The sequence below is a fragment of the Juglans regia genome, chromosome 2 (assembly GCF_001411555.2).
Source record: "Juglans regia cultivar Chandler chromosome 2, Walnut 2.0, whole genome shotgun sequence".
NCBI lineage: Eukaryota > Viridiplantae > Streptophyta > Magnoliopsida > Fagales > Juglandaceae > Juglans > Juglans regia.
Genome location: NC_049902.1, coordinates 24,778,882 through 24,794,239, shown reverse-complemented (window position 1 = coordinate 24,794,239; position 15,358 = coordinate 24,778,882). Strand labels below are relative to the sequence as shown.

General features: G+C 36.6%; 2 protein-coding genes across 2 annotated transcripts; one reads left to right on the top strand and one right to left on the bottom strand.

Moving 5' to 3' along the window:
- Positions 1–5,787: 5,787 nt before the first annotated feature.
- LOC108994052 lies at positions 5,788–9,750 on the top strand. The gene is made up of 2 exons (XM_018969123.2): positions 5,788–6,301; positions 9,132–9,750. The coding sequence occupies exons 1-2, from the start codon at positions 6,065–6,067 to the stop codon at positions 9,363–9,365; spliced, it is 471 nt and encodes a 156-aa protein (XP_018824668.1). The 5' UTR covers positions 5,788–6,064; the 3' UTR covers positions 9,366–9,750.
- Positions 9,751–14,129: 4,379 nt separating this feature from the next.
- On the bottom strand, positions 14,130–14,858 carry LOC108994053 (late embryogenesis abundant protein 6). The gene is made up of 2 exons (XM_018969124.2): positions 14,688–14,858; positions 14,130–14,568 (listed from the first exon to the last, which is right to left on the bottom strand). Exons 1-2 carry the CDS (start codon positions 14,772–14,774, stop codon positions 14,326–14,328), a joined length of 330 nt encoding a protein of 109 aa, XP_018824669.1. The 5' UTR covers positions 14,775–14,858; the 3' UTR covers positions 14,130–14,325.
- Positions 14,859–15,358: the final 500 nt, after the last annotated feature.

Below are 15,358 nucleotides of genomic sequence, written 5' to 3'. Positions count from 1 at the left end.
CATATCTTTGTTTGACGATTAGGAGGTACATTGTTGGGCTCCTTTTCCTCCTGCTGGCCATAAACTGCGTGAGGAACAAGCAGGCCAGTTCTCTAAAGCTGTTGACTGACTCGGGTGCCAACGACCCAAACCATTCTCTCGAAGCCCCCTTCAAGGTCAACGGAAAGGCCATGCAAGAAATGTCCTAGGGAAACCATACAGGATTATATGAGCCTTGAAGGTTTCCAGGTGCTGTAGGGGGTCCCTAGACTAGTCTTACATTTCCATTTGAGAGACTCTGAACTTTGGTGATAGGGTGTAGCCATCACCTCAGCACTGTAAGGTAAGTCTGTGCTGGTAAGCAACTAATCCATCGATGAGGAGGCGCCCATCTTCCATGCCATCTCCTCATACTTGTCCATGAGGCTTCATAGCTCGTGATGCATCTTCCTTCTTTCTTTTTCACTGACTTCTACCCCGCCAACGCTTTGGGACTCTTCCTACTCGTTTCAACTCAGCCCCGCCTCATCTTGCAGCTCAATGTTGTTTCTCCTCAAATCTTCATTTTATTTGCGAAGATTCTCAACTTCTTCATTCATCTTCCTCATGCATTCCTCCATTTCTACAAAACTTCCTTTCATGTTCGTTGATGTTGCTTCTTGTCCGTGGGTTGTTTGTGAATGCATTGTAGCTAGCATACGAATGACACGTTACATCTACAGAGATCCCACAGACGGTGCCAATGTTAATGTTGTGTTTCATACACCTGGGCTAAGCTCCAACAACCCAGGTCGAGGTCTTTCTACCTATAAACACAGAGACAAAGGTGGGCTCAGTCGTGGTCTGGGGAGCCTCTGATTCTAAAGTCAGTACTTATTCTGGGAGAATTGTAGGAGAATTAGAGAGTTCATAGAGATTTATTCGTACCTTAAGTGTGGTTTTTATACAAGTTTTCAAGGAACATTCCATACCCTATGTCAGGGGTTTGCGTCATGCCCATAGTTGCCCAAGGGCCTTTAATGCGGCGTGGCATATGAGGTAGCGCCATTAATGCGGTATGGCTCCCCAAGTGGCATCTCGACGTTTGGCGATCGGTGCAATCACTTCTTGTTTCTATCGTCAGAGAATGAAGGGTTGTCTATGTTCTCCATTCACTTGCTGGCGTAGATCTTTTAATATTAGGTGTCATAAGCGAGTATCAAGGTCAACGCGTCCGCCTATCCCCCCTTGACTTGTTTCTCACTCGATGCATCCCCTTTTTTCTAATATAGTTTGTGGGTTGGGTTCTTTTGGTGATTATTGAGCTGTAGGAGGGGAGGATCTAGGTTGAGATGGGCTTCGGTGTCTTGCCCAGGCCTAACCAAGTGGGCCGGGAGGGGAATATCCCTTCCATCCTCGATTCATTTGGTTTGTCTATTAAATTTTTTGAGCTAGTTTCACTCGTCTATACCCATGAAGTAGACTTGTACTCCTAAGTGTAAGAAACTCATGATTATGTTGGAGCACAAACTTGGACACAATCCATTTTTCTCCATCATTTCTTATTGTCATCATCGTCTTACACCCAATCTTTGTTTCTATAGCCTCAGGTTTTGTTCTTTATTTCAATTTTAAATTATGGCGAATTAGCCTTCTCTCGAACAAACATATTCTACCTCAATTAATGACATGTCTTCTTTCAACAACCGAGTATGGTTTGTTCGAATGCTAAAACCATTCGTCTAGAATAGACTTTATAGCAAGTATGTGCATCTTCTAGATCACTTAACTGTAGCCCAACGTATGGCTCCACATATGAAGATGACCACATTCTTAGCTCCTTAGGCAATTTCCTATATGCTTCAACCTCAACAACCAAATCTTCAATCTTCTCAACTTCCCGAGAATTAGAATTGGAATATAAAATTATAACAGCATCCTTGTAAATACTTATCATTCAAGTTCCTAGTCAACCTCATAGCATGAAACAACAATCTTTTAGAACCTGAAACACTACAAACTCTAGAGTTAAATATAACATGGCATACTTGTATAAACACGGCAATCTCCAACAGCCTTCGATATCTGAAATGAACTTGATTTTTTTTACTAAAACAAATGCATGAAATAAACATAGAGTTTAATCTTTATTCAACCAGGAGGTTGGAGCAAGTAGTTTCTGGAAGAAGTAAAAGAAATCTCAAATCCATTTTATTAATAGGGCAATCTCCAATGCATGATTTTTTGCGTGTCTTAGAACAACAATCTCTATTCCATGTTAAGCTATGAGATTTACAAATAGTAAAATGAACAAACATGAACGTGATTGTAAAATGAAGAAAGGAACTAATTAAAATGAACAAAAATTCACCTGGAAAACCTCAAAACAAAGGAGCATCTAGCTTGAGAACAGAGTGACGAATTGGGGGGCTTGCCAGCTTGAGGCTTGAGAGAGCGACGAGCTTGAGGAGAGAGAGAGAGAGAGAGAGAGGGAGAGGGAGAGAGAGAGAGAGGAAAGATGTAACAAGTAGGGGTGGGTAGCGGGGCCCCACTCCCGCTGACTTGCCTAGCTTCTGCCCCGCCCCGCATGGAGAGGGCCTAGCGGGTCATCCCGCCCCCCGCCCTCGCTCCACATATATATATTTTATTTATATATATAAATAAATATATTGTATATAGATATATACAATTTATTAAAAACTTAAAATTATATTCAAGTCATTAGATTGTCTTGGCCTCCTAGGCCAACCTTTATATAAGAGGCCAATGCAATACAATAGTTATTCTTAAGCAATTGTATTGCCTTGTCCTCCTATATAAAGGTTGTCCTAGGAGGCCAAATCAATACAAAATCTAACTATAATGAGTTTAAGTTTTTTTTATATTTATAAATTTTAATTATATTATAATTTGGGTCTAAAAAAATATTTTTAGACTAAATTTTTTTTTTTAAACACAATGGGGTAGCCTAAGAGGAGGGCAAGGAAGATGGGATTTTTTTCCCCCGGCCCCCAGCACCAGGGCGGGGGAAAAATCCCCAACCCCCTCATGGTGCGGGGGAGGGTACCCCCTGCCCCGCACCATGCGGGTATCACCCCTAGTAACAAGTGAGTTTTATCAACTGTATTGTGGTCTATGGTAAGGATATTAGAAAGCTGACATATCCCCCTCCCATTGGAGGGCGTAAAATTGAGCTTCTCACCGTATCCGACCCGAAGAGTCTCTTATCGGGAAATTCTATCCAATGACAACGTTTTTTGGACTAGAACTTTGGACAAAAAATACACTCCCAAGAGCAACCTTCTTCTTGCCCCATTTTACAAAAATAAAATATGAATAATACATACAGTCGTGGAGTGCGCAAACGTTGTGCAGTCGCTTTGAAAAAAGTGAATAAATATAGGACCTACATGAAAAGAAATTAATTTTTTAATAGTAGACTCCACTCTTTTTCAAAGTGACTACACGGCATTTGCACACTCACAATTGTAAGTATCATTTCTCATAAAAGATATCCTCTATTTTCACTTAAAAAAGTAAAAGATATCCTCTATTTTCACTTGTAATAACCCTATCCCAAACAACAAATTATCCAACTCTTTTAACTTTCAAAACCCATGAAGATTATCCAAACGGATTCCACCACTCAAAAATTATGCAAAATTCAATATTGATGTTGTCTTTTGTGATTCAATATGGGCAAAGAAAATAAACGACGAGGGCGAAGTTATGGCAATACTATTTTCGACAGAACAAGCAGAGAAAACTCAAACTTAAAACCCATAATGTTTTAAACAAATTCGATTCACAAGTAGCAACTTAGCCATTCCCACAATGTTTTCACAACTATTCTCATCTCATCTCATCCAATCATTACAATTTTTTCAAATTTACATACAAAATAAAATAAATAATTCAATTTTTTCAAATCTTAAAACAAAAATAATATTAAAAAATACATTTTAACAGTATTTTATTCAACTTTCAACTTTTATCTCAACTCATCTCATCTGTGAAAATAAGCGAGACCACATGCCTCTACTATTGAGAAGCACCCTCAACCCATGATCTCATCATTTCAACTTTTACAAATTTCCATATAAAATAAAATAAATAATTCAACTTTTTTAAATTTTAAAATAATAATAATATTTTAATAATATTTTATTCAACTTTCAACTTTTATCTTAACTCGCTATCCAAACCTAACCTAAACTTTCAATGAATATTCTCAATATTGGCAAACTGCCCCTACTATTGAATACACAAGGTATAATGTTTAAGGCAAATAACATATTGTTGACTTTATAAATAATAGTAAAATAATTTATAAATATTAGCGATACGGTTTGAATGTTTGCAAATTTTTGGCTGCATGAAATAGCTTGACGGTTTCGCCATTTAAGAAGAAAGTATGCATTATTTGAAGAAATGTTCAGTCAGCAAAAATATTTTATAAAAAAAAAAAACTTATAAATTATGTAACTTGATATAATACGTTAAAATATAGAACACTTATTATTTTAAAATACATTTCCTTCTAGGAATTTTTAAAATATCTTTTTTTAGATTTAATATTTTTCTTTCTTTTAAATGAACTAATGCAAACTATAAGCCTTCAGATGAAAAAGGTCATTAATCTTACTACCCATTTAATTTTAATAAAAATACTATTTTGCTAGAAAAGATTATTGTGATCCATTCAAAGAATAGATGTTGTTTGGAAATAGACATTATTTCATCTCATTCTATCTTATATAAAAATTTATCATCTCATTTCCTTCTCAAACATTATTCAAATACAAACGCTTTTCAATTTCAAATCTTCAACTCTTTTATCTAATCATTACAATTTTTTAAAATTTTAAATAAAATACAAAAATAATTCAATTTTTTTCAAACTTAAAAACAAAAACTATATTAAAAAATTATATTATAACAATATTTTAACGTTATAATATTTTTTTCAAATAATTTTATTACTATTTATAAATTTTTCATTTATCTTATTCCTAAACATCCCATAAAAGTTTTGTAAAAAATGTTTGATTTTTGAATTTTCTTTTCTTGTAAAAATGATGAGGTCTAATAATGATTGTAGTACTTTTTTAATTTATAATATCTTTAAAAAATGATTTGTATAATTTCAAATTAACAAGACTCTTATGAGTCCTTCTAAAAAAATAAATTCTATTTAAAAATTTATAAAAAATTTATATTTTTATTAATGGGACCTACTTGTTATGAAAAATTTATATGAGACTTATCTATTTTTATACCTGATATTTCTCAATATCTTGTAGATGAAAAGTTAAAGAAAATTGAAAGCTTTTTTAAATGAATTACGACACTTAAGCATCCATATAAAAAGATGACGATTAAAAATATAATTAATAATATTTTTTATTTTTTATATTAAATTAAATTATTTTTTAAATTTAAGTATGAAAAGTAATTATAATAAAAGAAATTTTATAAAATTAAATTCACAAATTGAATTTTGTATTATAAATTATATTTACTTTACAATCTGACGTACTACATTAAGACATGTCAGTTTGGTACGTCAAGACATATCAATTTATATATTTATTTTTATAAAAAAAAAAATTTATAACTAAAGTATATATTTTATAAAAATTTCTTTATAACTAAAACATATAATGGTAATAAATTGCATGAACGGCCTTCAAAGAAATAGTGTCTATTAAAAACTCCAAATCCAAATGAATGGAAGATGCTATACAAATTCTTTTCATTTTTATTTTTATTCTATTCACATTTTTTAATTTTCCCTCCCCAAACGATAGGAAGAAAAACAAAACGAAAAAAAAAAAAAAATTCAATTCCCGGAAAACTCATTCCCAAATTCAGTGCAAACAAACAGCTAAGGAGATAATCAGTTGAAAGCAGCCAGAACCCCCAAAAAACCACCTACTGCCCTTTCTTCCCACTTTCCCAAACCCTTCCTATCTCTCTATTCCAAGATCATCATCTTCAAAAAAGGCTATATTTTTCCTTTTTATTTTGAATACTTTTCTTCTACCCATAATACTGGACCACCGTTCGATCAGTCTTTTCTGTATCTCTCAGTTGATTCCTCCCGATGGGATTTTTAAGGAAAATAGCTGGCTTTCTAGGGTTTGGTAAGGACAATGGCCACGAACCCAAAGATGAAGAGGACGATAACAACAATCCCGATACTCAGACCCATGATCGGGCCCATTTCCAAGAAACCGGGCTTCCTCGCAGAGGCTTCGGTGTGCCGGTCCAGGTCGTCGTCGATCGGCCCCAGGTTGGCCCTGTCCTCACCCCCTGTAATCCTGGTGATGGCGGTGTCCAGGTAAATCATTTCATTCCTTTTCCCATTTCGATATTCAATTGCTTAGTTCTCTTAATTCTGATTATTTACCGGTTTACTTTAGTTTGTGCACAATTTAAGTTACATAGAGATTATTAGTTTCTATTATTCTGCTGCTTTAGATTTAGTTGCTTAATGGTTTTCATGTAGGTGGTACAACCGTACAAAGCAGGAAGATTAAGTAATTTTTTTTCTCTATTGTCACGCACACTTAGTTGGTTTGCATCACTCTTTTTGCTAAATGTCCAAAATCTAAAAAATCCAAATTGTATGGATAATAAGTGCTTGGTTGTGTGTAAAACTTGGCCGTTGAAGAGACTGAAGCTGGATGAGTTATTGTTGCACTTCAATTGGTATATTGTCAATGTTGAATGAGTGCCTCATTGAATTATTGAATTTTTCCATAGCCATGTGATGCGTTAACGATTTTGTTTCTAATGGCAGGAAAGAATATAGAGTGGAATTAACTGTGATTGTAATCATTCCGATTAAATGATTATCAAATCATCATTCACTAAGTACTTGCCTTCCTCCTATAAAAGAAGAAACCTCATGTAAGAAGCAAGAACTGATGGCGAATATACCAATTGCAGATTTGATACTATCTTTCCCATGTGCTTTGAACCTTAAAGTTTGCTCATCTGGAAGAAAAAACTAGAGGCATTGGTATAAATCCATACAGCCTTGGGAATTGGGAAATCCAAATGCAAAATTGAACTTTTTTATGCATCTACTACTCAATATGAAACCTATGGTATCTGGTATGGAATTTAATATTCAATACATTAGTCAGATGCATTTGTTTGTTAATGCCACCAACTCTTGGTGAAATTCAGCCTGTATCATTATCCCCATGTTGAAGCAGTGTTTGTGAAAGAGCCAGGCACATTAAAGCATTTGCGCCACCTTCAGTCTAAGCGCAGATTACCTATAAAAAAATTATTTTTCTATAAAATAAGAGAGTTTTTCTTTAACCCATGTGATTCCTAGACCAGTTCTTTGGGTTTTACGGAAGATTTGTGTGTTCTCAGTGATTTGGATTCAGAGATAGTTGAGATGGGTTGAGATTATTTGTGAATAGTAGAATAAAAGTTGAATTATTTATTATATTTTGTGTGGGAATTTGGAAAAGTTGTTTTGAGATTTGAAAAAGTTGAATTGTTTATTATATTTTGTGTGGGAATTTGAGAAAGTTGTAATGATGAGATGAGATGAGTTGAGGTGAGTTTTGAATGCAAACGAGACCTTAGTTTGATGTGCTTCTGATGGATAGTTTTCATTTTAAAGGTTACCACCTCAAAGCTTAAGTATTTAGTTCTAATCAAGGGAAAACAGATGGTTTTTGCATGTTTGGTGAGAGCTCAAATTTTGTGCTGTTAGTCAGCAGGTTGAAACTTAAATTTACCAAAAACATTGAATAACTGAGACCATATTCTTCGGTTTTATTGCTGAAACGTCTAGACCATGGCAATATTCTATTCAATTTTGCCTTTGGATACTTATTCTATTTGATGTGTCTCTGTGTTGAATTCTTGTGGGTTATTCATAGCTGTCCAGAGTTTGTTTAGCCAAAATGAAAGATGATCACAAAGAGTAATGCAGGCTAAGGAAAGAAAAGAAATAGATTGGATGTGACTAATTAAAGTAGTTGTGAGTGCATATCTCTTTTGAACTATGGGTTCAGCATGGTCATAGATGTTCCTTTCTTGGGGTATGAGTAAAGGCCTTGTTGTTATGGGAGTTTTGTTTCTACATTCAGTCATAAAGACGAATATATGCTCAGCATGCTCTACAACAAAACACTGATAATCAATGAGGAAAAGTGATGGTTTCTCTTTTGATTTGTTTCTTCTATACGGCTATCTCATCAGGAATTTAGTGGAACTTTATGATTAGAGCATGGGATCTTTTGCTTGCTCATATCAGCGTGTATTGAGTAAAGTGATGGGTGGTCCCTTGGTTAGACATTGCAAATTGGCCTCTCCCCAGTTTAATAGCCTTTTCATCATTCAGTCATTCCCCAACTTGTTTTTTCTTTAAGGCATTAGAGTGGGTGCTCCTCTAGGATTGTTTTCTAAACCCTGCTTAATTCTCCATTGTTGTTGCAAGGAACCTCAGGTCTCCATTGTTTGTGTGCCTCTTACCGTTCTAGCTTAGATTTTGCAATGGCCCGGTGAGGTTTGGATGCGTTGTATTAGAACCTTATACTTCATTGTTGCCATGGATGGCTGCAGTTATGCACTGCAGTGATGTCATGAATGTCGTCCTGTTTATTGTGGTGACATAGGGCTTGTAAATTCTGAGGGACAAGTCTCCTGAGTTCTAATGCAATTACCATTGCTTTCTACAATATATTGTATTATTTTTACTTGAGGCCAAAGCTTGTCCTTGTGATCTGCATATTTTCGAAGAATCCATTTTCCCGTGTGAGGAAGCACCAAATCTGGCTGCCCTTAGTCCGATGAAAGCCAGTTCGTTGTTTCAATATAGAATTCACCACCCCTTTTGCTGGGGGTTCTTTTCATATGTCTGGTTGGAGAATACAAACATATTAGTGACAGTCTTTCCATTCCCATGCGAATATGGTCTAACACTGACAATGTATTTGCCAAACTTGAATTTGTAGTTGGTGTAGGAAATGGACAGAAGTTCTGGCTTCCCTCAACTGTTGGCATTTGGTTTTCAGAAAATAATTTGGATTCATATGGGGATGCACTTGCCCTCGCACATGTTAACATCATATATTTCCTTTCTTAATGTTTTGGTGTCATGTTGTAGTTAAATTTATAATTTCTTATCCTTTGGGATTCAGGGTCTGAGATGGTATGCAAAGCGGCTGAGAATAGATGAAGATGGAGATGTAGCAGATGAATTCCTTGAAGAGGTCCTGCTGGAGACGTCAACTAACATAGAAGATCATCAAAGTCCATTTCCAAGGTTTGAAGTGAAGTATAGTTCAAGGCCGGCTAAAGTGAAGAACCTGGTCATGTCACCTGATGGGAGAATTCAGTGTGTGGAACACCAGGGCAGATTACAGTGGGTATGAAGTACATTTAAACTAAAACCAAGCTTCTGGGTGGTAGGGTTTGTTCTTGCACAAGCATGTTGTCAATTTGTTGCTTTAGAAAAGATCTTAAAATTGTTTTTGTTATTGCACTGTGGAACCTTGCTACCCTTCTTATCAATGTCTGGGTTTAACTTCCTAAAGTATTTTGTCAGAATCTTCCTGATCGATCACTAATCGTATGAACTGATGTGTCTGGCCATAGATGTGAAACGTGAAACCTCAAATCAAGGTATAACATTTATGTCTGTTTGTATACACTCGAGATTAAATTGATAAATTGTAACCATTCGGTTATGATTTAATAGGAGTGTAATTGCTGTAAAATATTATATATAGAAAGTAAGCTTATGATTGATTTGATCAACTATTGCTGATATATATGCAGCTTTAATTTTGGCTGCCATAAATTGATGAATACTTGTGACTCGTTAGTTGAATTGCAGTGAGCTAAAAACTTTTTAGCACTATGTTTTCCACCACCCATGCCTCATTTGAAACCCCGACTCTTTGAGATTGTGGATGCCCGAGCTTGTTTATTTCAGGATGCATTCTTTTGAGGGAACTCGTCAATAATAGAATTGGAGCCAAAAAGCAAATTTAATTGGTGTTAGAAATTGTAAAGAAAATGCTTCAGTCTAGGAAACAATAACCAATTCTATCAATTCGGATTGGCAAGAAGTTGGGCCAAACTTGGTCGTGTGCTTGTGAACAATGTGTTTATGGTGAAGTTTGGAGATGCTTCGGCGCAGCTCTTATGCTGGAAATCTTCCGATCATTCGCCCATTGTTTTGCAACTATCCTCGGGTTTTGGAGGTATGTGCCAGCTCCTTTTCGCTTTCAAAATATGTGGATTTTGCATTCGGATTTTTTAAAGGTGATAGAAAGTTCTTAGAAGGAACTGATTTTGTGTAGTAGTGGTCTGTTTGTTTTGGCTGAAAAATTGAAGAGATTGAAACATAAACTGTGTGAATGGAATAAAAATATACTTGGAAGAGTTGATGGGGTTATTCGAGAGTTGGAGGAATGATTAGAGATACTCGAGGGGGTGCTTCAATCCAATTTCTCAGAGGAGAGGTGGAAGAGGATTATTTGGTGACAAAGGCTGAACTTGATATTTGGATAAGGGGAGATGAAGTCCGATTGGCCCAACAAGCAAAAAAGAGGTGGGTGTTAGAAGGGGATTAAAATTCAAAGTTCTTTCATGTTGTTATTGCGCAAAGGAGGAGGAGCTCAAGTGTGAAGGAAATGCGGCTTTCAGATGGGTTGGTCCTGGATTTGCCGAAAAGGGTTCATGAGGAAGCTGTTCGTTACTTTGAGGCCTTTTTTCGCATGAAGAAGTGGGGGGAGTTGCCAAATCTGAACAGTTTATTTCCACAACCTTTAGCCGAGTGTGAAAGAAGGGGATTGATGCTGGAACCTTCGGAAGAGGAAGTGAAACAGGTATTCTCATCTATTGACTCAGACAGCAGCCCAAGGCCTGATGGCTTTGGGTCCTCCTTTTATTTGGCTTGTTGGAATTTAGTAAAAGTTGATATTATGCTTGTTGTGAAGGAGTTCTTTCAAGGTATTGATCTTCCTAGATTTTATACAGCCTCCTTTATTGTTCTTAATCCTAAGGTAATGAACCCGCATAACTTTGATAAGTTCAGGCCAATAAGTCTCTGTAACGTTGTGTATATTGTGTTTTCTAAGCTGCTGGTTAATCGACTTTCCATGTTACTTGGAAATATTATTTCACCTGAACATGGGGCATTTGTGAAGGGTCGAAATATTTTTGAGAATATTTCCCTCACTCAAGAGATGATGAAGTTATTACACCAGAAGGCTAGGGGGGAACATTATGCTAAAAATAGACATGAGTAAGGCATATGATCGAGTAGACTGGAGGTTCCTAGCTCATGTTTTACAGACTCTTGGGATTCCAGATTGTTTTCGGAAACTGATTGATAATTGTGTCTCTACACCTTGGTTTTCTATTATGATGTATAACACATATTTGAATTTTTTCAAGTCTAAGAGAGGGTTACGACAGGGGGATCCGTTGTTGCCATATTTATTTATCATCATGGAAGAGGTGTTTTCAAGATTGTTAAATAAGAGAATGTCAGAGAGGGGTATTCAGCCTTTTTCTCATCCAGTTTCTGCTCAAAGAATTAATCATTTATTATATGCTGATGATGTGGTGGTGTATCTGTATGGGAGCAGAAAGTCAGTTAGGTGTTTGATGGGTGTTTTAAAAGACTATGAATGCTGGTCAGGACAGGGAGTGAATTATGATAAATCTGCAATATTTTTCTCTAAGCATCTGTCTTGTAGGAGAACTTGGGAATTGTTGGCCAAGACTAGTTTTTCAGAAGGTCATATCTGTTCATTTCCGTTTCACGTATTTGGGGGCTTCGACAGTGGATGGTCGACTACAAATTAGACATTTTATGCCTTTGTTGGAGAGAGTAGAAAAGAAATTATCGGGATGGAAGAGTAGATTATTGTTGCAAGGGGGAAGGTTGGTTTTGTTGCGTCATGTTCTTTCTAGCTTACCCATTCATTTACTTTCGGTATTATAGGTTCCTAAAGCTGTCATTCGAAAGCTAAATGGGCTATTTGCTATTTTTTTTTTGGGGTGAGCAAGGTGGTAGAAGTAAGAGGCATTGGAGAGCATGGAAGAATATGTGCTTACTAGTGAAGGAAGGCGGAATTGGGGTGAAAAATCTGGAAGAGGTACAAAGATCTTTATTCTTGAAATTTGGGTTGAATTTGTTAATGCAAGAGTCACTTTGGTTGAAATTCTATAAAGCTAAATATGTTAAAATGGGGCATGTTTCCTTGTGCCTTGATGATGTAAAAGGGTCGGTGTTCTAGAGACGAGGTAGTGGGGGAGTTGCCACTACTCTTGCAAAATTCGAAATGGAAGGTGCGTGAGGGAACAATATCCCTATGGTTTGATAAGTTTGTGGAACAAGGGCTACTGTGTGAAGAAGCTGATGAGGTGGTAGAACCGAGCATTAAAATTAAAGAATTGTTTGTAAATGATCGGTGGGATGTGGCTCGTCTTGAGATGTTGGGGATACAAAAAGAGCAAGTGATGTTATGTTGCAAGTGGGCTCTTTAAGAAATGAGAAAGACTTGTTAATATGGCTACCTAAAAAAAATGGGGTTTTTACATCAAAGTCGGCATGGGAAGTCTTAAGAATTAAGATGCCAATGTTTGTTTGGGCAAGATGGATATGGCATAAACTTTTATAAAAAAAATGTCAATTTCTATGTGGAAAGCTATGTTTGGTTGTTTAAGTGTGGATGAGCAGGTGCGTTGACTGGAAATTCTTATAGTTTCTCGGTGTAACTGTTGTGTGGAGGGTCATGAGGAGGATTTGCAACATGTTCTTGGCAAAGGAGACTTTGCTTTGGAAATTTGGAAAAAAAGTCTCGGGAGAGGTTGGCGTTTCTTTCTTGGCACAACAATCTTGGATTGATAGGGTTCAATTGTGGTTCGCTAGAGCTACTAGACAATCTCAAATTGGTATTTTGAGGGGCTTGATTCCTGTTGCAGTTATATAGAGTGTGGAAAAGGAGATGTGCTGCACGCATGGAGGGAAAACTTGAAACTGTACAATAGGTTTGGTGTTCAATTAAATACTGGGTTAAGGTCCTTGCAGCCGAAACCTCAAAGGTAACTAAGTTGTTTGATTGGGATTTACATTTGCTGCTTCGCATAGACATCCCAGTTGTGGAACCGAGGCCTTCCAAGGTAATTATAGTCCATTGGTTGAGGCCTTCTTTTTGGGAAGCTGAAACTAAATTTAGATGGCCGCTCGTTTGGGAATCTAGGACCTGTTGGGGGAGGGGAAATCCTTAGAAATCATGAAAGTTTGTTTATTTTCTCAAAATTCTTTGATTCTTGCACTAAGAATGAAGCTGAGTTTCGGGCAGTTGTAAAGAGAATAAAATTCTGCCGACAGTTGGGCTATTATTTTATTGAGATAGACTGTAATTCTTTGATTATGGTTTCTTGATTGGTGAATAGAGTTTGGACAGTGTGGTATTTACAGAATTTTTGGGACTAGTTGATGAACTTATTGGAGGGTTTTGATTTCTCTATCAAGCATCTTTTTAGAGAAGAGAATAATGTGGCTAATATATTGGCTAGAGCTGGTGGGTTATGGGAGGATTCTTTATTTTTAGATGTTGCTGATCTGTCACGTGAGGTAAGATGTTTATAAATGTTAGACAAAGCGGGTACGACATATATAAGGTGTCGGTCATAGTTCGTTGTTGGGTCTCTAAGTTTGGCTTGTAAAGGAAGGTTTTATTTGTTAAAAGGTTTTCCTCTGGCTTAATAAAGAAAAGGAAGGATCCCCCCCAATTCTATCGGATTATGTTTTCCAAACCATAATCTTTATATCAGATTATGATCCTTGCTCGCAAAGAAAACCATTTATGTTCTGGAGCATGTAGTTGCACCTATTACCTCTATTTGACTTGAAAATCAAGTACGATATTAACAACTTATTATCATTTGATCAATGGGTGCCAATAAGATAGTGTGTTGCGCATATGTAGCTGATATGCACAAACTACACCCTCTATTAGATTAATTTGGTTCTTACCTTTTTTCTTAATTTCGGCCTAGGTTTGGTTATAAACAAAGAAAAGCGCCCCAAATGGTTGTAGATTGTGCATAGCCCGCATTTCAATGTCGTGTCCTTACCGTGAGAGCTAACCCATGAAGCAGCTCAAGCGTAAGTATCAAGTGCAATCGTTCAAATTTAAAGCATTCATATTAACCGCTTTCAACCTAAAACCCAAAGCTCCTCACACAGAACTCAAAATCAATCGATGAAGAGATCAGGGCATGCAAATTAACCGACCACTTCAAGAAGAAGAGAAAAAAAGAAAAGAAAAACCCACACCAAAGCTACTGGAAATCATGAACATAATCCATCTACATATACTTGTGTCCGGGACGGTGCCCTCCTAGCGGGTAAGTTGGAGCAGTTGCTCCAGCCATAGGAGCCGCAGTTCCAACGGGCTGCTGCCCATATGTACCTCCAACCACGGGCTGATTCTCGGCCGCGTGCCTGGCTTTAGCCTGGTGCAGCTCCATTTTGGCTTCAGCCTCCTTGGCTTTTCTGCGCTCCACCGCTATCTTTTTCTCCTTCTCAGTTCTCGCCGCCGCTTTCTCCGCCTGCAGTGCTCAACCCAATATATAATAATTACTCACTTCTATACTTGAAGAATATTCATATCAAGACTATACATCCAAGAAACTCATATGTATTTAAAAAAGAAACGAAAAAACCATACCTTTTCTTCAACTTTGGCTGTACATATGTTTACGTGCTCCTTGGCAGCACTTGCCACGTTGCTGAGTTTCTCCTTCGCAGAATGCATCTTTATCTCTCCCTCTAAATCTCTTTTAATTGTGATCTGATATGAACAACAGCTTGCTCTAATTATAAGGCATCAATGCGCTTTTAAATTCAATCATCCCAATTTTATAGTCGGAGAAGAAGACGGCGGGCAAGCCACCGAGAGTCGTGGGGCGGGACACGTAGATTGCCGCGTGGCAAACATGCAGATTGAAGTGCTTATTATGCTGCCACAACGTACGAGATTCAATACATGAGAGTTTAGAGCTTATCACAAGTGAAAGAGATATGTCTAAACTTTTAGCTAATATATAATTGATATGTGTGCTGCAATGCTGGAGCTTTATCAGTTCGAAGTTATCACCAACGAAAATGCTTAATTTACAAACTACGTACGTGCGAGTGCTCTTGCATGGAGTACTCATGCGTAGGAAGTTTTTTTTTTTTTTTTAAAAAACTTTATCTGATTTTTTTTTTAGTAAAACTTTATTTGAATTTGGGTGTCAATGAGAGAGTTATGTATTATATTATATAAAGTAAAATTTATAATATTTATATCATATTTATTATTGTTAATGTAAATTTTGTGTCCGACAATTAAATATT

Bases quoted from the DNA above. Each gene is read 5' to 3' on its own strand.
- LOC108994053 (XM_018969124.2), bottom strand. From the start codon at position 14,774: ATGCATTCTGCGAAGGAGAAACTCAGCAACGTGGCAAGTGCTGCCAAG. The intron at 14,569-14,687 runs GTATGGTTTTTT...TGAGCACTGCAG, and splicing joins CAGCCAAAGTTGAAGAAAAG to GCGGAGAAAGCGGCGGCGAG.
- LOC108994052 (XM_018969123.2), top strand. From the start codon at position 6,065: ATGGGATTTTTAAGGAAAATAGCTGGCTTTCTAGGGTTTGGTAAGGAC. The intron at 6,302-9,131 runs GTAAATCATTTC...TTTGGGATTCAG, and splicing joins CTGGTGATGGCGGTGTCCAG to GGTCTGAGATGGTATGCAAA.